This window comes from Loxodonta africana, chromosome X (assembly GCF_030014295.1).
Source record: "Loxodonta africana isolate mLoxAfr1 chromosome X, mLoxAfr1.hap2, whole genome shotgun sequence".
In the NCBI taxonomy this organism is placed as follows: Eukaryota; Metazoa; Chordata; class Mammalia; order Proboscidea; family Elephantidae; genus Loxodonta; species Loxodonta africana.
In genome coordinates, this window is record NC_087369.1 from 79,844,013 (window position 1) to 79,870,842 (window position 26,830).

Here is a 26,830-nt window from a genome sequence, read left to right on the forward strand (position 1 = left end):
ATCTCTCCGCAGCCTCTCCAACATTTATTATTTTGTGTTTTTTGGATTAATGCCAGCCTTGCTGGTGTGAGATGGAATCTCATCGTAGTTTTAATTTGCATTTCTCTAATGGCTAATGATCGAGAGCATTTTCTCATGTATCTGTTGGCTGCCTGAATATCTTCTTTAGAGAAATGTGTGTTCATATCCTTTGCCCACTTCTTGATTGGGTTGTTTGTCTTTTTGTGGTTGAGTTTTGACAGAATCATGTAGATTTTAGAGATCAGGCGCTGGTCGGAGATGTCATAGATGAAAATTCTTTCCCAATCTGTAGGTGGTCTTTTTACTCTTTTGGTGAAGTCTTTAGATGAGCATAGGTGTTTGATTTTTAGGAGCTCCCAGTTATCGGGTTTCTCTTCATCATTTTTGGTAATGTTTTGTATTCTGTTTATACCTTGTATTAGGGCTCCTAGGGTTGTCCCAATTTTTTCTTCCATGATCTTTATCGTTTTAGTCTTTATGTTTAGGTCTTTGATCCACTTGGAGTTAGTTTTTGTGCATGGTGTGAGGTATGGGTCCTGTTTCATTTTTTTGCAAATGGATATCCAGTTATGCCAGCACCATTTGTTAAAAAGGCTGTCTTTTCCCCAGTTAATTGACACTGGTCCTTTGTCAAATATCAGCTGCTCATACGTGGATGGATCTATGTCTGGGTTTTCAATTCTGTTCCATTGGTCTATGTGTCTGTTGTTGTACCAATACCAGGCTGTTTTGACTACTGTGGCTGTATAATAGGTTCTGAAGTCAGGTAAGGTGAGGCCTCCCACTTTCTTCTTCTTTTTCAGTAGTGCTTTGCTTATCCGGGGCTTCTTTCCCTTCCATATGAAATTGGTGATTTGTTTCTCTATCCCCTTAAAATATGACATTGGAATTTGGATCGGAAGTGCGTTAAATGTATAGATGGCTTTTGGTAGAATAGACATTTTTACTATGTTAAGTCTTCCTATCCATGAGCATGGTATGTTTTTCCACTTAAGTATGTCCTTTTGAATTTCTTGTAGTAGAGCTTTGTAGTTTTCTTTGTATAGGTCTTTTACATCCTTGGTAAGATTTATTCCTAAGTATCTTATCTTCTTGGGGGCTACTGTGAATGGTATTGATTTGGTTATTTCCTCTTCGGTGTTCTTTTTGTTGATATAGAGGAATCCAAGTGATTTTTGTATGTTTATTTTATAACCTGAGACTCTGCCAAACTCTTCTATTAGTTTCAGTAGTTTTCTGGAGGATTCCTTAGGGTTTTCTGTGTATATAATCATGTCATCTGCAAATAGTGATAACTTTACTTCTTCCTTGCCAATCCGGATACCTTTTATTTCTTTGTCTAGCCTGATTGCCCTGGCTAAGACTTCCAACACGATGTTGAATAAGAGTGGTGATAAAGGGCATCCTTGTCTGGTTCCCGTTCTCAAGGGAAATGCTTTCAGGTTCTCTCCATTTAGAGTGATATTGGCTGTTGGCTTTGCATAGATGCCCTTTATTATGTTGAGGAATTTTCCTTCAATTCCTATTTTGGTAAGAGTTTTTATCATGAATGGGTGTTGGACTTTGTCAAATGCCTTTTCTGCATCAATTGATAAGATCATGTGGTTTTTGTCTTTTGTTTTATTTATGTGATGGATTACATTAATGGTTTTTCTGATATTAAACCAGCCTTGCATACCTGGTATAAATCCCACTTGATCAGGGTGAATTATTTTTTTGATGTGTCGTTGGATTCTATTGGCTAGAATTTTGTTGAGGATTTTTGCATCAATGTTCATGAGGGATATAGGTCTATAATTTTCTTTTTTTGTAATGTCTTTACCTGGTTTTGGTATCAGGGAGATGGTAGCTTCATAGAATGAGTTGGGTAGTATTCCGTCATTTTCTATGCTTTGGAATACCTTTAGTAGTAGTGGTGTTAACTCTTCTCTGAAAATTTGGTAGAACTCTGCAGTGAAGCCGTCCGGGCCAGGACTTTTTTTTGTTGGGAGTTTTTTGATTACCGTTTCAATCTCTTTTTTTGTTATGGGTCTATTTAGTTGTTCTACTTCTGAATGTGTTAGTTTAGGTAGGTAGTGTTTTTCCAGGAATTCATCCATTTCTTCTAGGTTTTCAAATTTGTTAGAGTACAATTTTTCATAATAATCTGAAATGATTCTTTTAATTTCATTTGGTTCTGTTGTGATGTGGTCCTTCTCATTTCTTATTCGGGTTATTTGTTTCCTTTCCTGTATTTCTTTAGTCAGTCTAGCCAATGGTTTATCAATTTTGTTAATTTTTTCAAAGAACCAGCTTTTGGCTTTGTTAATTCTTTCGATTGTTTTTCTGTTCTCTAATTCATTTAGTTCAGCTCTAATTTTTATTATTTGTTTTCTTCTGGAGCCTGATGGATTCTTTTGTTGCTCACTTTCTATTTGTTCAAGTTGTAGGGACAGTTCTCTGATTTTGGCTCTTTCTTCTTTTTGTATGTGTGCATTTATTGATATAAATTGGCCTCTGAGCACTGCTTTTGCTGTGTCCCAGAGGTTTTGATAGGAAGTATTTTCATTCTCGTTGCTTTCTATGAATTTCCTTATTCCCTCCTTGATGTCTTCTATAACCCAGTCTTTTTTCAGGAGGGTATTGTTCATTTTCCAAGTATTTGATTTCTTTTCCCTCGTTTTTCTGTTATTGATCTCTAGTTTTATTGCCTTGTGGTCTGAGAAGATGCTTTGTAATATTTCGATGTTTTGGACTCTGCAAAGGTTTGTTTTATGACCTAATATGTGGTCTATTCTAGAGAATGTTCCATGTGCGCTGGAAAAAAAAGTATATTTTGCAGCAGTTGGGTGGAGAGTTCTGTATAAGTCAATGAGGTCAAGTTGGTTGATTGTTGTAATTAGATCTTCCGTGTCTCTGTTGAGCTTCTTACTGGATGTCCTGTCCTTCTCCGAAAGTGGTGTGTTGAAGTCTCCTACTATAATTGTGGAGGTATCTATCTCGCTTTTCAGTTCTGTTAAAATTTGATTTATGTATCTTGCAGCCCTGTCATTGGGTGCGTAAATATTTAATATGGTTATGTCTTCCTGTTCAATTGTCCCTTTTATCATTATATAGTGTCCTTCTTTATCCTTTGTGGTGGATTTAAGTCTAAAGTCTATTTTGTCAGAAATTAATATTGCTACTCCTCTTCTTTTTTGCTTATTGTTTGCTTGATATACTTTTTTCCATCCTTTGAGTTTTAGTTTGTTTGTGTCTCTAAGTCTAAGGTGTGTCTCTTGTAGGCAGCATATAGATGGATCGTGTTTCTTTATCCAGTCTGTGACTCTCTGTCTCTTTATTGGTGCATTTAGTCCATTTACATTCAGGGTAATTATAGATAAATAAGTTTTTAGTGCTGTCATTTTGATGCCTTTTTATGTGTGTTGTTGACAATTTCATTTTTCCACACACTTTTTTGTGCTGAGGCGTTTTTCTTAGTAAATTGTGAGATCCTCATTTTCATAGTGTTTGACTTTATGTTAGTTGAGTCGTTACGTTTTTCTTGGTTTTTGTCTTGAGTTATAGAGTTGTTATGCCTTTTTGTGGTTACCTCATTATATACCCCTATTTTTCTAAGTAAAAACCTAACTTGTATTGTTCTATATCGCCTTGTATCACTCTCCATATGGCAGTTCAATGCCTCCTGTATTTAGTCCCTCTTTTTGATTATTGTGATCTTTTACCTATTGACTTCCATAATTCCCTGTTATGTGTATTTTTTTTTTTAATTAATCTTAATTTGTTTGTTTTTGTGATTTCCCTATTTGAGTTGATATCAGGACGTTCTGTTTTGTGACCTTGTGTTGTGCTGATATCTGATATTATTGGTTCTGTGACCAAACAATATCCTTTAGTATTTCTTGTAGCTTTGGTTTGGTTTTTGCAAATTCTCTAAACTTGTGTTTGTCTGTAAATATCTTAATTTCGCCTTCATATTTCAGAGAGAGTTTTGCTGGATATATGATCCTTGGTTGGCAGTTTTTCTCCTTCAGTGTTCTGTATATGTCGTCCCATTCCCTTCTTGCCTGCATGGTTTCTGCTGAGTAGTCAGAACATATTCTTATTGATTCTCCCTTGAAGGAAACCTTTCTTTTCTCCCTGGCTGCTTTTAAAATTTTCTGTTTATCTTTGGTTTTGGTGAGTTTGATGATAATATGTCTTGGTGTTTTTCTTTTTGGATCAATCTTAAATGGGGTTCGATGAGCATCTTGGATAGATATCCTTTCGTCTTTCATGATGTCAGGGAAGTTTTCTGTCAGAAGTTCTTCAACTATTTTCTCTGTGTTTTCTGTCCCCCCTCCCTGTTCTGGGACTCCAATCACCCGCAGGTTATCCTTCTTGATAGAGTCCCACATAATTCTTAGGGTTTCTTCATTTTTTTAAATTCTTTTATCTGATTTTTTTTCAGCTATGTTGGTGTTGATTCCCTGGTCCTCCAGATGTCCCAGTCTGCATTCTAATTGCTCGAGTCTGCTCCTCTGACTTCCTAGTGTGTTGTCTAATTCTGTTATTTTATTGTTAATCTTTTGGATTTCTACATGTTGTCTCTCTATGGATTTTTGCAACTTATTAATTTTTCCAGTATGTTCTTGAATAATCTTTTTGAGTTCTTCAACAGTTTTATCAGTGTGTTCCTTGGCTTTTTCTGCAGATATCCTAATTTCATTTGTGATATCATTAAGCATTCTGCAAATTAGTTTTTTATATTCTGTATCTGATAATTCCAAAATTGTATCTTCATTTGGGAAAGATTTTGATTCTTTTGTTTGGGGGGTTGGAGAAGCTGTCACGGTCTGCTTCTTTAAGTGGTTTGATATGGATTGTTGTCTCCGAGCCATCACTGGGAAACTAGTTTTTCCAGAAAATCCGCTAAAAAAAAACTGCAGTCAGATCCCTATCAGAGTTCTCCCTCTGGCTCAGGCTATTCAGATGTTAATGAAGCCGCCTGGGGAGGGTGGGGGAGGGAACAGAGAGATAGGAGAGTAGCACCTCAGAATATAGCCAGAGTTGCTTGTCTTGCTTGGAATGACTGTTATATCTGAGATTCCCGCGGGCGCGTCGCCTATGTGTGCTGGCTGTGTGGAGATTGCCCCCAGGGGGTCTGGCCCACTGGAGTCACGGTCAGATCCTCCGCTTCCAGCCCCACGCCCAGCGTCAAGGCTCCCCTACTGGGACGGTGCACTCTCAACTCCAAAATCAGTCGCTGCCTCCCGGGGACTTCTCATCCCTCCAGCCGCGTGGCCGTGCCGCCCCCGTGAACCAGGTGGGCCCCCTCCCGGGGTTAGTTCAGATGGGTGGAGTAGCTCCCCGTGCTTGTGCCGCGACCAAGTGTCCCGGCTGGAACGCTGTTCTCCCCACTCCAATACCAGTCGCTGCCTCCCGGGGACTTCTCCTACCGGCTGCGTCCCACGCCGCCCGCGCGACCCGGCTGGTCCCCTTCCCGGGGTTAGTTCAGGGGGTGGAGCAACTCTCCGTGTTTATGGCGTACCTGCGAGCAGTCCAAATCCCTGCGGGACGGTTCCCCGGCTCGGATGCTGCTCTTTCTGCTCCAAGATCAGTCACTGCCTCCCGGGGACTTCTCCTACCGGCTGCGTCCCACGCCGCCCGTGGAACCGGCTGGTCCCCCTCCCGGGGTTAGTTCAGGGGGGTGGAGCAGGTCTCTGTGCTTGTGCCGTACCTGACTGGTACGCTGGCTCCAGGCTCTGGAAACTATCGCTGCTTCCCCGTATTAGTTCGTTCTCCGTCTCTAAATCCGTGTTTGTTGTTCAGGGTTCATAGATTGTTATGTATGTGATCGATTCACTTGTTTTTCCGTGTCTTTGTTGTAAGAGGGATCCAAGGTAACGTCTGCCTAGTCCGCCATCTTGGCTCCGCCCCGGCAGTTGCCTCATTTTGTTTTATGGGCCTGTCTAATCCTTGGCTGAAGCATGACCCTCAGGAGTGACTTTACCACTGAGCTAAAAGGGGTTCTGAGGGCCATACTCTTGGGGTTTCTCCAGTCTCTGTCAGGCCAGTAAATCTGGTCATTTTTGTGAGTTAGAATTTTGTTCTACATTCTTCTCCAGCTCTGTCCAGGGCCGTCTATTGTGATCCTTGTCAGAGCAGTCGGTGGTGGTGGTAGAACGGCACCATCCAATTGCACTGGACTCAGTCTGTGGCAGTTGTGGTCCGTTAGTCCTTTGGACTAATCTTTCCCTTGTGTCTTTAGTTTTCTTCATTCTCTCTTGCTCCCAACGGGGTGAGACCACTGGAGTATCTTAAATGGCTGCTCACAGGCTTTTAAGACCCAAGATACCAGATGCTACTCTACCCAGTAGTTTTTGAGCAAGGTGTTGTTCAGTTTCTATGTATTTTTTTTCTTTCGTTATTGATTTCTACTTTTATGGCTTTATGGTCAGAAAAGATGCTTTGTAATACTTGGATGTTTTGGATTCTGTTAAGACTTGCTTTGTGGTCTAATATGTGGCCTATTCTGGAGAATGTTCCATCTGCGTTGGAAAAGAAAGAATACTTGGATGCTGTTGGGTGGAGTGTTCTGTATATGCCTACCAGATCAAGTTGGTTGATTGTGGCATTTAGATCTTTTGTGTCTTTATTGAGTTTCTTTCTATATATTCTGTCCTTCACTGAAAGTGGTGTGTTGAAGTCTCCTACTATTATTGTGGAGCTGTCTATTTCTCTTTTCAAGGCTGTTAGAGTTTGTTTTATGTATTTTGGAGCCCTGTCATTGGGTGTGTGAATATTATGGTTATGTCCTCCTGGTGTATTGGCCTTTTAATCATTATATAGTGCCCTTATTCTTTGTGGTGGATTTTGCTTTAAAGTCTACTTTGCCAGAGATTAATATTGCCAGTCCTGCTCTTTTTTTATTGTTGTTTGCTTGGTACATATTTTTCCAACTTTTGGGTTTTAGTTTGTTTGTGTTTTTGAGTCTAAGGTGTGTCTGTTGTAGGCACCATATAGACAGGTCGTGTTTTTTATCCATTCTGTCACTCTGTATCTCTTTGTTGGTGCATGTAGTCCATTTACATTCAGGGTAATTGTTGATGAGTTTAATGCTATCATTTTGATGTAATTTTTTTGTGTGTTGTTGACTGTTTCTTTGTTCCACTTAATTTTTTTTGCTAAACCACATTTTTCTTTATGTATTTTCTTTTCATCTTTTTCATTGTTGTTGATTTTGTATTTTCTGAGTCTTTATGTTTTTTTTCTTTTGATTTGTAGGTTTGTTAGTTTCCTTTGTGGTTACCTCGATATTTACCTCTGTTTTTCTAAGTTTCAACCAATCTTTTATTTCTTGATATTGCCTTGACTTCCTCTCCATATGAAAGTTCTATGACTACATTATTTAGTCCCTCTTTTTTGTTTTAATGCTGCCATCTTTTACATATTGACATCTCTGCTTCCCTGTTTTCAGTGTTAGCTTTGATTTATTTTTGTGACTTCCGTATCTGGGTTGATATCTCGTTCCTCTGTCCTGTGGTCCAGTCTTGGATGGTTATCTGATGTTATTGATTTTTTTAACTGGGAGGACTCCCTTTAGTATTTCTTGTAATTTGGGTTTGGTTTTTACAAATTCCCTAAATTTCTGTTTATCTGGAAGTGTCCTAATTTCGCCATGATATTTGAGAGACAGTTTTGCTGGATATATAAATTCTTGGCTGGCATTTTTTTTCCTTCAAGGCTCTATATATGCCATCCCATTGCCTTCTTGCCTGCATTTTTTTTCTGCTGAGTAGTCAGAGTTTTAGTCTTATTGACTCTCCTTTGTAGGTGACTTTTCGTTTATCCCTAGCCACTCTTAAAATTCTCTCTTTATCTTTGGTTTTGGCAAGTTTGATTATAATATGTCTTGGTGACTTTCTTTTAAAATCTACCTTATGTGGAGTTTGATGAGCATCTTGGATAGATATCCTCTCATCTTTCATGATATCAGGGAAGTTTTCTGCCAACAAATCTTCAACAAGTCTCTCTGTATTTTCTGTTATCCCTCCCTGTGCTGGTACTCCAATCACTCGTAGGTTATTTCTCTTGATAGATTCCCACATGATTCTTAAGGTTTCTTCATTTTTTAAAATTCTTTTATCTGATTTTTCTTCAAATACATTGGTGCCACATGCTTTATCTTCAAGTTCACCAATTCTGCCTTACACTTGCTCAATTCTGCTCCTCTGACTTTCTATTGGGTTGTCTAATTCTGTAATTTTATTCTTAACCTTTTAGATTTCTGTTTGTGGTCTGTCTATAGATTATTGTAGCCTGTTAAATTTGTCACTATGCTCTTGTATAACCTTCTTAAGTTCCTCTGTTGCTTTGCCTGTGTGTTCTTGGCTTGGTCTGCATTTTGCCTGATCTTTTTTTTTTCTTGAAGAGCTCTGTATGTTAATCTTTTGAATTCTACCTCTAGTAATTCCAAGAGGTTATTTTCCTCTAGAAGGTTTCTTGGTTCTTTGTTTTGGTTGCCAGCTGAAGCCATCTTGGTCTGCCTCTTTATGTGATTTAATATTGACTGTTGTCTCTGAGCCATCAGTAAATTATCATATATTATTTATTTTATGTTTGCTTACTGTGTCCTAGCTTCTTGTTTTGTTTAGTGTTGATATGCTTAAATAGGTTGCTTGTGTGACCTACTTTGATTATTGGTGTCTTTGAAGCTCTCACATACTGTCTCCATGTGGTTAGAACTGTTACTAGGTATGTGAGCCCAGGAGTCCATTTACTTTTCTTGTGTGGATTCAGGTCAGAATGTTCCTCAGATGCAAGGATGGTGAGACTACATCTCACATACTTTGGGCAAGTTATTAGGATGGATCAGTCTCTGGAGAAGGACATCATGCTTGGTAAAGTAGAGGGTTCTTGTGTTTTTGGTTTTCTTCACTGTCCCTTGCTCCAGATGGGGTGGGACTGGTGGAGTGTCTCAGATGGCCGCTCACAAGCTTTTAAGACCCCAGACACTACTCACCAAAGTAGAACGTAGAACATTTTGTTTATAATCTATGTATGCCAATTGAGCTAGATGGACTAAAAAAAATAGGATAGAAAATGATACCGGTGAGGAGTGAGCTTCTTGGCTCAAGTAGACACATGAGACTATGTGGGCATCTCCTGTCTGGAGGGGAGATGAGACAGCAGAGGGAGTCAGAAGCTGGCTGAATGGACACAAAAATGGAGGGTGGAGAGAAGGAGTGTGCTGTTTCATTAGTGGGACCACAACTAGGAGTATATGGCAAGGTGTATATAATTTTCTGTATGAGAGACTGACTTGATTTGTAAACTTTCACTTAAAGCACAATAAATTTTTTAAAAAGGATAAATATTGTATAATCCCACTTACATGAAATATGTAGAATAGGCAAATGTATAGAGATCAAAGTTTATTAGTGGTTACCAAGAGCAAGATGGACGGAGAATTAATGCTTGAGGGTCTCTAAGTTTCTGTTAAGGGTGATGGAAAAATTTGGAAATGGATAGTGATGATGGTTGCACAACATTATGAATGTAATTGCTATCACTGAATTGTACATGTAAGAAATGTTGACAGACAAGAAATTAGTCTACAGGACTAACAGTCTACAGGAACCTTGGCTTTATGTGCCCTGAAAAACCAGAAGAACTAGATAGTGCCTAGTTACTGCTAACAACTCTTTGGATCACAGCCACAATAGATGGATCCTGGCAGAATGGAAGAAAAACGTGGAATGGAACTCAAATTCTTAAAAAGTTCAGACTCGCTGAACCAGTTGAGACTAGAGAACTCCCCAAGATTATCACCTGCCCTGAGATACTTCATAAACCTTGAACCAAAACTACACTGAGGTCACCTTTTAGCTAAATAACAGATTGGTCGTAAAGTGAAGAATATTACCAGTGAGTACCTTTAAAAAATCATCTATATCAGACCAAATGGTCAACAATTACTGTAAAGCAAAGATGAGAGGGTAAAGGGGCAAGGAAACCAGACTACTGGAAACAAAACATCCAGAATGGAATTGCGAATGTTGACATATTATGAAAACTGTAATGAATGTCACTGAACAATTTGTGTAGTAATTGTTAAACGGGAACCTAATTTGCTGTGTAAACTTTCACCGAAAACACAGTGATATACTATTTAAAGAAAAAAATGTTGAAGTGGCAAATTCTAAGACATAGAAATAAAACAGCATTATCTGATCACAATGCAATAAAACTAGAAATTAATAATGCATTCAGGAAACAAAAACAAACAAAAAAACTAACATGGCCATTTTTAAGAATTGAAACTCTAGAATGTCTAGAAAACAATAATAATAAAAATACCACATACCAGAATCTATAAACTACAGATAAAGCAGTGCTCACAGTAAAATTATAGCCTCAATTTTTATTGACAAAAGTATGTGAGATGCTAGCTGTCCACGAAAAGAATCCAACTCTTCTTTCTAGGAACACAGCCAGACTATGTGTATGTTTCTTAGCCTTCACTTACGTTTAGGGTTGGGCATAAGAATGAGTTCTAGCTAATGGAATGTAAATGGAAGGGATATGTGTGAATTTCAAGCCTGGCCCATAAAAACTGCACTATTTTCTATGTTCTTTTGTGTTCTGCATCAAGATGTTGATGTCCAGGGTGACTTTGGAAGCTATGCATTGAATAAAGTTGGCAGAGCCTCCATCAGCCTAGGTCCTAAATGACAGTGCAGCAGCAACCCAACTAGCATAAATGCAACTAGTAGCTCCAACTAGCATAAATGCAACTAGTGTAACCTTAAAAAATATAACAACAAAAACACAAATAAGTAATTAAACATTAAATCAAGAAATTACAAAAAGAACAACAAAATAAACCCGGAAAACAGAAGAAAGAAATTCAATAAAGATAAAAGCAGAAATTAATTAAACCAAAAAACCCACTGCCATAAATTAATCAGAAAATATAAAAATGTAGAACTCACAAATAATCTAAGTGGTAATTTTTTGGAAAAGCAGTAAGAGGAAGAAGGCACAAATGTTAAAGCAAAAAATGATAAGAGGTTAATAACCAACTAGAAATTAAAAGACTCAACCCATTGAAAATCTAGACGAAAGGGATAATTGTCTAAGAAAATAGCATTTACCAAACTGACTCTAGGAGAGACAGAAAAGCAAACCAATTATCACACAAATAAGAAGAAGTTGTTATAGCAGACACCATCAGGCTTCTACTCAGATCTCTTAGAGACCTTTCCAAAAGCCCTTATCTTGGACTCTTCTTAGAAGGACTGCCTTTAGGTACTGGAACCACTCTGTCTGCATGTGCAGAGAGTTTGAAGTACCTTCGAGTTTATCTTCCCCTTTAACCAATGACTGACTGGTGCAGAAATTTAAAAGCCCATATTCTTATCTTGGGTGGGGACAAACTGTGAGGCATAATTTACACTCAATAGTCCTCTTAGTGGGATTAAATTAAAGTCAGTCTGCTATTAGAGGAACTCTGCCTGAAACTCTACCAGCTTCTTCCCCTTTCCTGTCCTGCTGCCCCCACTCACTGTTTTTTCTTGGGAGTACTTCCTTAAAAAATCACTTGCACATAAATCTTTACCTCAGTGTCTGCTTCTGAGAAAGTCAACCTAGACAGCTGTCAAGGAGCTACACATGGTCACCCCTACCCCTGGAATAGAGAAGCAGACCTAGTCAGTTTCACAGAAGAATGCTATCACGCATTTAAGGAATAATTTTTTCCAGGAAATAGAAAAAAGGGAAAGCTTCTACATTATTTATGTGAACATGATACCAAAATCTGCCAAAGACACCACACACACTCAAAAGAAAATGACACACCAATAATTTCTAAATACTAGGAAACAGAATTCATCAGCATGTTAAAATAACACACCATGACCAAATTGGGTTTATTCCAGGAATGCAATGATGAATTAATTCAGGAAATATATTATTATAATTTAATATATTAACAGATTAAAATATAAAAATCATATGATTATCTCTATAGAGGCTGAAAAGGCATGCAATTCAATTCAATATCCATTGATTTAAAGAAATTCTTACTAAAACATGAACAGATGGACACTTAATATTTAAAAAAATATATATATCTAAACCTAAAAGTCAGTATCATACTTAATGAGGAAACATATATATATATACACACACATATATATATTTGGGGGTTGGATATATATATATATATATGTATTTTTTTTATATGTATATGGAAACCCTGGTGGCGTAGTGGTTAAGTGCTACAGCTGATAACCCAAGGGTCGGCAGCTCGAATGCGCCAGGTGTTCCTTGGAAACTCTATGGGGCAGTTCTACTCTGTCCTATAGGGTTGCTATGAGTCGGAATCGACTCGATAGCACTGGGTTTGGTTTGTTTTTTTGGCATATATATATGCACACACATATATATAGATAAATAGATACACATGTAAAAGTGAATACGATCCTTAATGAGGAAACAGTAACAAGTTACTATATAAATTCAAAACGTTTACTACTTTTTTGATTATTTAATAACAAAACATTAGCTGTATTTGATATCTTGATTGTGGTGTGGAAGACTCTAGCCTACATCCATTCAGAGGTAAAGCTTGATTAAATTAGACATTAAATCTAGTGAATTAAGAGCAATAATGTTATATTGAAGAACAATAATCTTAACTTTTATATTCAATGTTATGCTTTCATTAAAAGCAAGATTAAAAAAAATTATTCCAAGCAGTGTGTCATGGAATCAAAACATATACATGTAATGGGCAAAAAAATAGTTTTTAAAAGATGATTTGACTGGTCATTAAGTAGTACAGTGGAACGAATTTCTGGTGGAAAAGATTTGGCTTATTCAGATTGTAAACACCCTCCATAACTGTGTTACCAAACTCCCAGTTCCCACTGTACCTGTTTCTTTCAGGAGATTCCAGATGTCTTTGCATTTATGGATCTGTTCAAGCGCATGATTCAGCAACTGAATCTATTTGACAACAATGCAATGATAGAATTAGTCTCAAAAAAAAGAACTTTAAGCAATGAAAATAATCTCATATCATTTTCATTAAAACAGCTGCAAATAAAATGATTATTAGCCTTTATTCACCCTATTCCTTAATGTCCCAGGAAAATGAGAATTAAATACAAAACCTTGAGCACTATCAATTTCTTTGTAGGAGAGAAGAGAAGCACTTCAAGAATGGTGATGTGAGGAGCTTTGTGGACAATCTCCCCAGCAAAACAATCATAACTGGTGAAAATTATAAAACACAACTGTAAAAGTCTCTGAAAATTGTCCTAAGGGCATACAGCAAGTGAAGAAACATTTACCCCAGGAAATCTACTAAATCATGTTAAGAACAGAGTCAGTAACACTAAAACCATGACTCACTCTCCTCCGTCAGCTCAGTACGTTTGGAAACTCTACTTCAGGTGAGTGTAGCCAAAGAGATTGGGTTCCCTCTACTCAGCTTCCAGGATAGGGATTCCTGGGAGGGGCAAGCTGCCAGGTCTGGGTTGCAGATGCTCTATTAAAGGCAAGCACATCTGAGAAGCCTGAAGATCCTTCCTCCATCCAGCCCAATTTGTAGGGCAGAAGCTCTACCCCAGGCATGCAAATTTAGAATATTGGTCCTGGAGCTCCCTTACCCAGCTTGCTTATAGGGTGGAGATTCCATGGTGGGAGGGGCAAACCAAGAATAGCTGGGCTACCACTTCTTGTGGTACAGGAGCATGACTTTAATTGGATCAGACTGTGGAGCAATTTATAGCCAAGAACATTAAAAAAAAAAAAGCAATCATCTAGCAATTAGTCCAGACTAGCAGCTGGATGCGATTCTGATAAAAGTAAAGCAGCCAGAAACTTAACAGGGAGATCAGAAAAAGAGATAGTGTCATAGATTGAATTGTGTTCCCCCAAAATATGTCAGCTTGGTTAGGCCATGATTCCCAGTATTGTGTCTTTCATTTTGTGATTGTAATTTTACATTAAAGAGGATTAGAGTTGGATTTTAACACTCTTACCCAGCTTACATCCCTGATCCAATGTAAAGGGAGTTTCCTCGGTGTGTGGCCTGTACCAAATTTTACCTCTCAAGAGATAAAAAAGGAACGGGAAGGGAGCAGAGAGAGGGGACCTCATACCACTAAGAAAGCAGTGCCGGGATCAGAGCCTGTTCTTTGGACCTGGGGTTCCTGCACGGAGAAACTCCTAGTCTAGGAGAAGATTGATGAGAAGGCTGACAGAAAGAGAAAGCTTTCCCCTGGAGCCAACGCCCTGAAATTGGACTTATAGCATACTTTACTGTGAAGAAATAAACTGTTCTTGGTTAAAGCCATCTGCTTGTGGTATTTCTATTATAGCAGCACTAGATGACTAAGATAGATAGTCAAAAAGAGCCCTGCTAAAATCACTGTCATCCCTTGGGGAGGGGGGCATCAGGGTGACTGTGTATGACCAAGGCTGTGCCCTCTGAGGAGCAGCATCAGAGGCTCTATGTTCTTATTAGGTGCCGTTGAGCCGATTCCAACTCATAGTGACCCTACGTGCAACAGAATGAAACACTGCCCAGTAACGCGCCATTCTCATGATTGTTGTTATGCTTGAGCCCATTGTTGAGGCCACTGTGTCAATCCATCTTGTTGAGCGTCCTCCTCTCTTTTGCTGACCATCTACTTTACCAAACATGATGTCCTTCTCCAGGGACTGGCCCCTCCTGACAACATGTCCAAAGTATGTGAGATGAAGTCTCGCTATTCTCACTTCTAAGGAGCATTCTGGCTGTACTTCTTCCAAGACAGATTTGTTCATTCTTCTGGCAGTCCATGGTATATTCAATATTCTTCACCAATACCATAATTCAAAGGCATCAATTCTTCGTTAGTCTTCCCAATTCATTGTCCAGCTTTCACATGTATATGAGGCAATTGAAAACATCAAGGTTTGGGTCAGGTGCACCTTGGTCCTTACAGTGATATCTTTGTTTTTGAACACTTTAAAGATTGCTATAGATCAGAATCAAGTTGATGGCAATGGGTTGTTGGGTTTTTTGCAAGAGATTTGCCCCATGCAATGCATCATTTGATTTCTTGACTGTTGCTTCCATGGGCGTTGATTGTGGATCCAAGTAAAATGAAATCCTTGACGACTTCAATCTTTTCTCTGTTTATCATGATTTGGCTTATGGGTTCAGTTGTGAGGATTTTTATTTTCTTTATGTTGAGGTGTAATCCATACTGAAGGCTCTAGACTTTGATCTTCATCAGTAAGTGCTTCAAGTCCTGTTCGATTTCAACAAGGAAGGTTGTTTCATTTGCATAATGCAGGTTGTTAATGAGTCTTCCTCCAATCCTGATGCCACATTCTTCTTTATATTCTAGCTTCTGAGATTATTTGCTCAGCATATAGATTGAATAACTATAGTTAAAGGATACAATCCTGACACACACGTTCTCTGACTTTAAACCACGTAGTTACCCCCTTATTCTGTTTGAACAACTGCCTCTTGATCTATGTACAGGTTCTTCATGAGCTCAATTAAGTGTTACAGAATTCCCATTCTTCACAATGTTATCCCTAATTTGTTATGATCCACACAGTCGAGGATCAGAGGCTATATACTAAGAAGGAGATAGATTTCACTGAATTAGCCAAGTTACTAGAAAAGTAAAAAATAAAAACAACACAGGGGGATCAATATTGAAAGGTGCTGCAATGTATTATCTAAAATGCAACAAAAATTACAAGCTATGTAAAGAAACATGAAAGTGCAACCTATACACAGGAAAAAACAAAAAAGCAAAACAAAACAAAAACAGGCAACAGACATTGACTTTGAGACAGCCCAGATGTTGAACTCAGCAGAAACAGACTTCAAAGCAGGTATTATAAATATGTTCAAGCAACCAAAGGAAACCACACTTAAAGAAGGGAAGAAATGTGTGATGACAATGTCTCATCACAAACAGAATCCAAATAAAGAAAGAGAAACTGTAAAAAACAACCAAATGGAAATGCTGGACTTGAAAAGCACACAATAACAATTTAAAAAACTCCCTAGAGGGGATCATCATTATGTTTGAGCTGGCCAAAAAAAAATCAGTGAACATGAATATAGATCGATCAACATTATTAAATATGAAAAATGGAGTAAAAGAAGAATGAAGAGAAATTCTAGGAGCAAGTCTAAGATTCCAAACCTACCCACATCAACACATAGAAAAGCAACTAGAAGTCTACTCAGCCCTGTCAGAAATTTGAAATATTGGGCAAGGGATCAGAGCAAGGAGCTACAAACTAAATCAAGACAAAGATGATGAATCTTATATGGTAGGAAAAGCACTTCTTCCACTGTCCCTGCCCTTCCCCTTCTTGATGTGGTACACAAATGGTTGCAGCTCTGCTGCACCTGCACCTCTAGCCAACCCAGTGCTCTCCCATGCACTGGAAAGGGCAACATCTCTGGCTCTGAAATAAATAGGACAGATATCAGTAGCGGGCTGCTCAGGGTGTATACTCTGCCCAGTCTGGAGGCAGCCTGAAAGACTGAAACCAGTCTGGGTGGAATCAGAGCCTTCACAGGGCAGCGAGGCATCAGCAACCAAGGACAGAGGGCTATATGTGCCTAAGGGTGGATTAATCAGTGTGTACTTTGTGATTGCTAATGAATTCAAACCTTGGTCTGGCTAGAATCGGTGTTCTCACAGAACAGGGGAGGGAGCAGTAACCAAAGACTAAAAGATGTGCCTCTTTGAGGGTGGAATGATTAACGTGTGCTTTATGATGTGTCTAGGAGCCCCTAAAGGACTGAAACATTGATCTGGCCTGAATCATAGATTTAACATGAAAGGAGAGGGAGAAATAAGCAAAATCTGAAGGCTGTGCCTACCTACAAGTTTCTTGAAAAAATTAGCACTGTTGAAAGCACTATGGATTTGGAGGAATGGAGAAAGCTAACACCTTGTAAGATTCTAATGTCCTGGCTTCAACAAAAAATCACAAGCCACCCAAGGAAACAAACTGATGGTCCTTTTAAGTGAATGAAATGAAGGGAGAGAAATCATATTTATGGAAGCCCAATTAATGAACCTGTTGTTGTTGTCGAGTCAGTTCTGACTCATAGCAACCCTATGTTCAACAAACAAAACACTGGCCAATCCTGCACCATTCTCACAATCATTTTTATGCTTGAGTCCATTGTTGCAGCCATCGTGTCAGTCCATCTCATTGAGGGTCTTCCTCTTTTTCGCTGACCATCTACTTTACCAAACATGATGTCCTTCTCCAGGGACTTGTCCCTCCTGATAACTTGTCCAAAGTATGTGAGATGAAGTCTCGCCATCCTCGCTTCTAAGGAGCATTCTGGATGTACTTCTTCCAAGACAGATTTGTTCATTCTTCTGGCAGTCCACGGTATATTCAATATTCTTCACCAATACCATAATTCAAAGGCATCAATTCTTTGGTCTTCCTAATTCATTGTCCAGCTGTCACATGCATATGAGGCGATTGAAAACACCACAGCTTGGGTCAGGCGCACCCTAGTCCTTAAAGTGAAATCTTTGTTTCTGAACACTTTAGAGGTCTTTTGCAGCAGATTTGTCCAATGCAATGCATTGTTTGATTTCTCAACTGCTGCTGCCATGGCTGTTGATTGTGGATCCAAGTAAAATGAAATCCTTGACAACTTCAGTCTTTTCTCTGTTTATCGTGATGTTTATTGGTCCAGTTGTGAATTTTTTTTCTTTATGTTGAGGTGTAGCCCATACTGAAGGTTGTAGTCTTTGATCTTCATCAGTAAGTGCTTCACGTCCTCTTTTCTTTCAGCAAGCAAGATTATGTCATCTGCATAACACAGGTTGTTAATGAGTCTTCCTCCAATCCGATGCCATGTTCTTCTTCATATAGTCCAGCTTCTCAGATTATTCGCTCAGCATACAGATTTGAATAAGTATGATGAAAGGATACACCTCTGATGCACACCGTTCTTGACTTTAAACCACACAGTATCCCCTTGTCCTGTTCAAATGACTGCCTCTTGGTCTATGTACTGGTTCCTCATGAGCACAATTGAGTTTTCTGGAATCCCTATTCTTCGCAATGTTATTCATAATTTGTTATGATCCACACAGTAGAATGCCTTTACATAGTCAATAAAACACAGGTAAACATCTTTTTGGTATTCTCTGGTTTCAGTCAAGACCACCTGACATCAGCAATGATATCCCTAGTTCCACGTCCTCTTCTGAATCCAGCTTGAATCTCTGGCAGTTCCCTATTAAGGTACCACTGCAACCATTTTTGAATTATCTTCAGCAAAATTTTACTTGTGTGTATTATTAATGATATTGTTTGATATTTTCCATATTCTTTTGGATCACCCTTAATTGGAATGGGCACAAATAATGGTCCCTTCCTGTTGGTTGGCCAGGTAACTCTCTTCCAAATTTCTTGACATAGACAAGTGGGAACTTCCAGCACTGCATCTATTTGTTGAAATATCTCAGTTGGTATTCTGTCAATTCCTGGAGGCTTGTTTTTCACTAACATCTTCAGTGCAGCTTGGACTTCTTCCTTCAGTACCATTGGTTCTTGATCATATGCTACCTCCTGAAATGGTTGAATGTAGACCAATTCTTTTTGGGATAGTGACTCTGTGTATTCCTTCCATCTTCCTTTGATGCTTCCTGTATCATTTAATATTTTTCCCATGGAATTCTTCAATATTGCAACTTGAGGCTTGAATTTTTTCTTCAGTTCTTTCAGCTTCAGAAATGCCTTGAATATTCTTCTCTTTTGGTTTTCTAACTCCAGACCTTTGCACATTTCATTAGAATAATAATGAACATACTAGAAGAATACGATACAGTATTAAACAAGCTCAAAGAACTAAAGGAAAACATATATAGTGAACTAAGGGAAATTAGGAAAACAATGCATGAAAACAAATGAGAATCTAAATAAAGAGACAGAAACTATAAACAGAAACAAAAAAGAAATGAGAAATAGTGGGACTGAAAGACACAATAACTGAAAAAAAAATGTCGGAAGTATTTAACAACAGATTCGAGCCTGTAGAAAAAAAAGAATAAGCAATCCAGAGGAAAAGGTAACAGAAATCATGGAGGCTGAGAAGTAACAATGAGAAGGCTCAAGACTGTAGAACACAGTCTAATGGACATATGGGACTCCATCAAGTGAACTAATGTAAGCATCTTGGGACTCCCATAAAGAGGTAAGAGAAAAAAAAACTGGAAAGAATATTTGAAGAACTAATGGCAGAAAATTTTCCAAATCTTACAAAAGATAAGAATCTACAAAACCAAGAAGCTCAAAAAACTCCAAGTGTGATAAAGCCAAAGAGATTCACACTGAGACACATTATAATCAGGCTCTCTAAGACTAAAGAGAGAATCCTGAAAGTAAAAAAAAAAAAAAAAGAAAGTAGCAAGAGAGAAATGAATAGTCATAAACAAAGGATACCTAATAAGATTAAATACCAATTTATCAGAAAACGTGCTGGCCAGAAACACTAGAATGACATATTTAAAGTGCTGTAAAAAAGACTTGTCAACCAAGAATACTATATTCAGCAAAAGACGTTCCCAGATAAACAGGAGCTGAAAGAGTTCATAGACACTAGATCAGCCCCATAAGAAGTGCTAAAGGGAGTCCTTCAGAATAGAATGACACTAGAAAGTAACTCAAAGCCATAAAGAGAAAGAAAAATCATCATTAAAAGTAATTCCATGGACAAGTATAAGATATCTTTGCTTGATAATTCTAGTTGTTAAGTCCTTTGTGATTTATAATGACAAATACATAAAGATAAGTATAAATTTATGTTACAGGCAACATGATGTATAAAGACATATTAGCGATAACTACAACATAAATGGGAGTGAGTGAGGAAAGGTGTATCGAGTTTTCTACGTTAAGTTGATATCAACTTAGACCAAATCATTATAAATGTAAGATGTTAAATATAGTCCTCAAGATAACTACAAAGAAGGTTTTCACTGGGTAATTCTTTTCAGAAGTAGACTGCCAGGTCCTTCTTCCTAGTCTGTCTTAGTCTGGAAGCTCAGCTGAAACCTGTCTTCGATGGGTGACCCTGCTGGTATTTGAATATCAGTGGCATAGCTTCCAGCATCACAGCAACACGCAAGCCCCCACAGTACGACAAACTGGCAGACATGTGGGGCTATTAGCCAGTAAAAACCTTATGAATAGCAAACTGAAAGACACATGGGGAAATTAGCCAGTGAAAACCTTATGAATAGCAGCAGAACATTGTCTGATACAGTGCCGGAAGATGAGCCCCCCAGGTTGGAAGGAACTCAAAAGATGACTGGGGAAGAGCTGCCCATTCAAAGTAGAGTTGACCTTAATGATGTGGATGGAGTCAAGCTTTCGGGACCTTCATTTGCTGATGTGGCATGACTCAAAACGAGAAGAAACAGCTGCAAACATCCATTAATAATCAGAACCTGGAATGTACTATGTATGAATCTAGGAAAATTGGAAACTGTCAAAAAGAAATGGAATCCATAAACATCGATATCCTAGGCATTATTGAGTTGAAATGGACTGGCATTGACCATTTTGAATCGGACAGTCATATACTCTACTATGCCGGGAATGACAACTTGAAAAGGAATGGCATTGAATGCATCATCAAAAAGAACATTTCAGGATTTATCTTGAAGTACAATGCTGTCAGTGATAGGATAATATCCATATGCCTACAGGGAAGAGCAGTTAATACGACTATTGGTCAAATTTATGCACCAACCACTAAGGCCAAAGATGAAGAAACTGAAGATTTTTATCAACTTCTGCAGTCTGAAATTGATTGAACATGCAACCAGGATGTACTGATAATTACTGCAGATTGGAATGCAAAAGTTGGAAAGAAAGCAGAAGGATCGGTAGCTGGAAAACATGGCCTTGGTGATAGAAACAATGCTGGAGATCGAATGATAGAATTTTGCAAGACCAACAACTGCTTCATTGAAAATACCTTTTTTCACCAACATAAACAGCGACTATACTTGCCAGATGGAAAACACAGGAAACAAATCGACTACATTTGTGGAAAGAGATGATGGAAAAGCTCAATATAATCAGTCAGAACAAGGCCAAGGGCCAACTATGGAACAGACCATCAACTGCTCATATGTAAGTTCAAGCTGAAACAGAAGAAAATCAGAGCAAGTCCACAAAAGCCAAAATACAACCTCGAGTATATCCCACCTGAATTTAGAGACCATCTCAGGAATAGATTTGACACAGTGAACACTAATGACTGAAGACCAGATGAGTTGTGGAATGACATCAAGGACATCATACGAGAAGAAAGCAAGAGGTCATCGCAAAGACAGGAAAGAAAGAAAAGACCAAGATGGATGTCAGAGGAGACTCTGAAACTTGCTCTCGAACCTTGAGCAGCTAAAGCAAAAGGAAGAAATGATGAAGTAAGAGAACTGAACAGAAGATTTCAAAGGGCGGCTTGATAAGATAAAGTACTATAATGACATGTGCAAAGAGCGGGAGATAGAAAACCAAAAGGGAAGAACATGCTCAGTGTTTCTCAAGCTGAGAGAACTGAAGAAAAAATTTAAGGCTCGAGTTGCAATAGTGAAGGGTTCTATGGGGAAGATATTAAACAATGCAGGAAGCATCAAAAGAAGATGGACAGGTGGGGCCAAGATGGCTGACTAGGTAGAAGCTACCTCGGATCCCTCTTGCAACAAACACTTGGAAAAACAAGTGAATCGATCACATACATGACAATCTACAAACCCTGACCATCAAACACAGATCTAAAGAGTTGACCTGAGTGACAGAGACTGACAATGAACAACCACGGGGAAGCAACGACTGCTTTCGGAGCCTGGAGCCAGCATCCCAGTCAGAAAACCTTGGTGCTGGGCTTTGCACTGGGTGCAAGGGAGCTGAGCACGGCATCCTGAGACGGCGCAAACACGGGGTGCAACCCTAGCCCCATGAACTGACCCTGGGGGAAGCCCAGCCAGTGCACGCAGGCAGTGCAGCGACGCGGCTGACAGGAGGAGAAGTCACCGGGAGGCAGTGACTGGTTTTGGAGCCTGGAGTGCGGCGTTCCAGCTGGGGAACCTTGGCGCTGGGCTTTGGACTGGGAGCAGAGGAACTGACCAGGGCTTCCAAGACAGCACAAGCACCGGACGTCGGCCTGACCCTCGGGGGTAATCTCGACCCAGCCAACGCACACAGGCTACACACCCCATGGGAATCTCAGGTAAAACAGACATCACCAAACAAGATAAGTAACTTTGTCTATATTCTGGGTGCTACTCTCTCCTATTTATCTGATTCCTCCCTTCCCCTTCCCAGGCGGCTTCATTAACACTGGAATTTCCTGAGCCAGAGAGTGAAGTGCGCTGCGGTTTTTCTTTTTCTTTTTTTTTTTTTGGTCTTTTCCTAACCCATTCTCCTGGCCTGAAAGAAGAAGCTACAAAAAACCCAGGGACCAAAAATCCTTCCCTAATTGGACTAAAAATACAGAACCAGCTCCAGCCAAGCATATGTGATCCACAGTCTTGGGCTTTCATCCCTACAGGGAACAAGGTGGCTATTATAATGCAAAGGCAATTCTGATAGGGATCTGACTGTAATTGTTTTAGCGGATTACTGGAAAGACAAGTTTCCCAGGTCTGATATCTCTGCGTATTCAACAGAGCCCTCACTGACCCCTAACAGGGAACTGAGGGCTGAAGCTCCCCCCAGAACACCTAGCCTCCTGCCTTAGGGGTCTAAGGAAGGTGACACCTACCAATCTGTAGAGGTACTTGCATTGGGGGTCTAAAGTACCACCCACCAAAGTGCTTTAGGAATAGAGACACACCTACCTCACTGACACTTGGGGGAAGCCTGTCAGCATCCTGCTCCCCAGGAGTGTGACCCCTGCTACTACTAGAATCTGGTGCACACAACTATCACCACTACTTCTCTAGGTGGATAGGTGACAGTCTGCACCACACACTTGATGACCCAAAATCAGATTCTACTCAAGAATAGTGAATGGACTCTTAGGCTTATATATCTGGTAACAGCCCAAACCAGCTGGTAAGAGGACATAAGTGATTCAAAGGCTACAACAATGAAGACAGCACAATCTAGTAGCCCATCTATGTAAATTGAAAGAAAACAAAACAAGATAAGACCCAGTGAGCAAATATAAAATAAATCACTACAATATCTTAGAGATTGCTCGGAGACAGCAACTCCCCAAAATAAAGAATCAAAATCTTTCCCAAATGAAGATACAATCCTGGAATTGCCAGATGCAGAATATAAAAAACTAATTTACAGAATGCTTCAAAACATCAGGGATGACCTCAGAAATGAAATAAGGCAATCTAAAGAAAAAGCCAAGGAACACACTGATAAAGCAGTTGAAGAAATCAAAAAGATTATTCAAGAACATAGTGGAAAAAATAATAAGGTACAAGAATCCGTAGAGAGACAGCATTCAGAAATCCAAAAGATTAACAGTAAAATTACAGAATTAGACAACTCAATAGGAAGTCAGAGGGGCAGACTTGAGCAATTGGAATGCAGAGTGGGGGATCTGAAGGACAAGGCAATTGACACCCATATAGCTAAAAAAAAAATCAGATAAAGGAATTAAAAAAAATGAAGAAACCCTAAAAATCATGTGGGACTCTATCAAGAAGAATAACTTGTGTGTGATTGGAGTCCCAGAACAGGCAGAGATAACCGAAAATACAGAGAGAATAGTTGAAGATCTGTTGGCAGAAAACTTCCCTGACATCATGAAAGACGAAAGGATATTTATCCAAGATGCTCATCGAACCCCATATAAGATTGATAAAAAAAGAAAATCACCAAGACATATTATCATCAAACTTGCCAAAACCAAAGATAAAGAGAAAATTATAAAAGCAGCCAGGGATAAAAGAAAGGTCTCCTACAAAGGAGAATCAATAAGAGTAAGTTCAGACTACTCAGCAGAAACCATGCAGTCAAGAAGACAATGGGATGACATATACAGAGCACTGAAGGAGAAAAACTGCCAGCCAAGGATCATATATCCAGCAAAACTCTCACTCAAATATGAAGGCGAAATTAAAGCATTTACAGATAAATGCAAGCTTAGAGAATTTGCAAAAACCAAACCGAAGCTACAAGAAATACTAAAGGAAATTGTTTGGTCAGAAAATCAATAATATAATATACTAATACAACACAAGCTCACAGAACAGAACATCCTGATATCAACTCAAATAGGGAAATCACAAAAACAAACGAAGACTAATTTTAAAAAGAAAAAAATGCTCAAAACAGGGAATCATTGAAGTCAATATGTAAAAGAGCACAATAATCAAAAAGAGGGACTAAATATGGGAGGCAGAGAACTGCCATATGGAGAGGGAAACAAGGCGATATAGGACAATACAAGTTAGGTTTTTACTTAGAAAAATAGGGGTAAATATTAAGGTAACCACAAAGAGGTATAACAACTCCATAACTCAAAATAAAAACCAAGAAAAACATAACGACTCAGCAAACATAAAGTCAACTACTATGAAAATGAGGAACACACAACTTACAAAGAAAAACATCTCAGCAAAAAAAACTAAGTGGAAAAAGGAAATTGTCACCAACACACACAAAGAGGCATCAAAATGACAGCACTAAACACTTAAAAAAAATCTATAATTACACTGAATGTAAATGGACTAAATGCACCAATAAAGAGACAGAGAGTCTCAGACTGGATAAAGAAACATGATCTGTCTATATGCTGCCTACAAGAGACACACCTTAGACTTAGAGACACAAACAAACTAAAACTCAAAGGATGAAAAAATATATCAAGCAAACAACAAGCAAAAAAGAGCAGGAGTAGCAATATTAATTTCGGACAGAACAGACTTTAAAGTTAAATCCACCACAAAGGATAAGGAAGGACACTGCACAATGATTAAAGGGATAATAGAGCAGGAAGATATAACCATATTAAATATTTATGCACCCAATGACAGGGCTGCAAGATATATAAAACAAACTTTAGCAGAACTGAAAAGTGAGATAGACACCTCCACAATTACAGTAGGAGAATTCAACACACCACTTTCAGAGAAGGACAGGACTTCCAGTAAGAAGCTCAATAGAGACACAGAAGACCTAATTGCTACAATCAACCAACTTGACCTCATAGACTTATACAGAACACTCCACCCAACAGCTGCAAAGTATACTTTTTTTTTTCTAGCACACATGGAGCATTCTCTAGAATAGACCACATATTAAGTCATAAAACGAACCTTTGCAGAATTCAAAACATCGAAATATTACAAAGCATCTTCTCAGACCACAAGGCCATAAAAGTGGAAATCAATAACAGAAAAATTAGGGAAAAGAAATCAAATACTTGGAAAATGAACAATACCCTCCTGAAAAAAGACTGGGTTATAGAATACATTAAGGAGGGAATAAAGAAATTCATAGAATGCAATGAGAATGAAAACACTTCCTATTAAAACCTCTGGGACACAGCAAAAGCAGCGCTCAGAGGCCAATTTATATCGATAAATGCACACATACAAAAAGAAGAAAGAGCCAAAATCAGAGAACTGTCCCTACAACTTGAACAAATAGAAAGTGAGCAACAAAAGGATCCATCAGGCACCAGAAGAAAACAATAAAAATTAGAGCTGAACTAAATGAATGAGAGAACAGAAAAATAATTGAAAGAATTAACAAAGCCAAAAGCTGGTTCTTTGAAAATATTAACAAAATTGATAAACCATTGGCCAGACTGACTAAAGAAATACAGGAAAGGAAACAAATAACCCGAATAAGAAATGAGATGGGCCATATCACAACAGACCCAACTGAAATTAAAAGAATCATATCAGATTATTACGAAAAATTGTACTCTAACAAATTTGCAAACCTAGAAGAAATGGATGAATTCCTAGAAAAACGCTACCTACATAAACTAACACAATCAGAAGTAGAACAACTAAATAGACCCATAACAAAAAAAGAGATTGAAAAGGTAACCAAAAAACTCCCAACAAAAAAAAAGCCCTGGCCCGGACGGCTTCACTGCAGAGTTGTACCAAACTTTTAGAGAAGAGATAACACCACTATTACTAAAGGTATTTCAAAGCACAGAAAATGACAGAATACTACCTAACTCATTCTATGAAGCCACCATATCCCTGATACGAAAACCAGGTAAAGACACCACAAAAAAAGAAAATTACAGACCTATATCCCTCATGAACATAGATGCAAAAATCCTCAACAAAATTCTAGCCAATAGAATTCAACAACATCTCAAAAAAAATAATCCACTTATACCAGGTATGCAAGGCTGGTTTAATATTAGAAAAACCATTAATGTAATCCACCATATAAATAAAACAAAAGACAAAACCTGCACGATCTTATCAATTGATGCAGAAAAGGCATTTGACAAAGTCCAACACCCATTCATGATAAAAACTCTCAGCAAAATAGGAATTGAAGGAAAATTCCTCAACATAATAAAGGGCATCTACACAACAAAAAAAAAAAAAAAATTTTTTTTTTTATACAAAGCCAAAAGCCAACATCATCCTAAATGGAGAAAGCCTGAAAGCATTTCCCTTGAGAACAGGAACCAGACAAGGATGCCCTTTATCACTGCTCTTATTCGACATTGTGCTAGAGGTCCTAGCCAGAGCAATTAGGCTAGACAAAGAAATAAAGGGCATCTGGATTGGCAAGGAGGAAGTAAAATTATCTCTATTTGCGGATGACATGA

At 38.5% G+C, this 26,830-nt stretch overlaps 1 protein-coding gene across 1 annotated transcript in view; it reads right to left on the reverse strand.

Annotated features, from left to right (window-relative positions):
• TEX11 (testis expressed 11) overlaps positions 1-26,830 on the reverse strand; it is a 472,254-nt gene that overhangs the window by 88,495 nt on the left and 356,929 nt on the right. Inside the window, 1 exon segment of the mRNA XM_064278445.1 lies at positions 12,921-12,993. Within this exon segment, the coding sequence (XP_064134515.1) occupies positions 12,921-12,993 (73 nt within the window).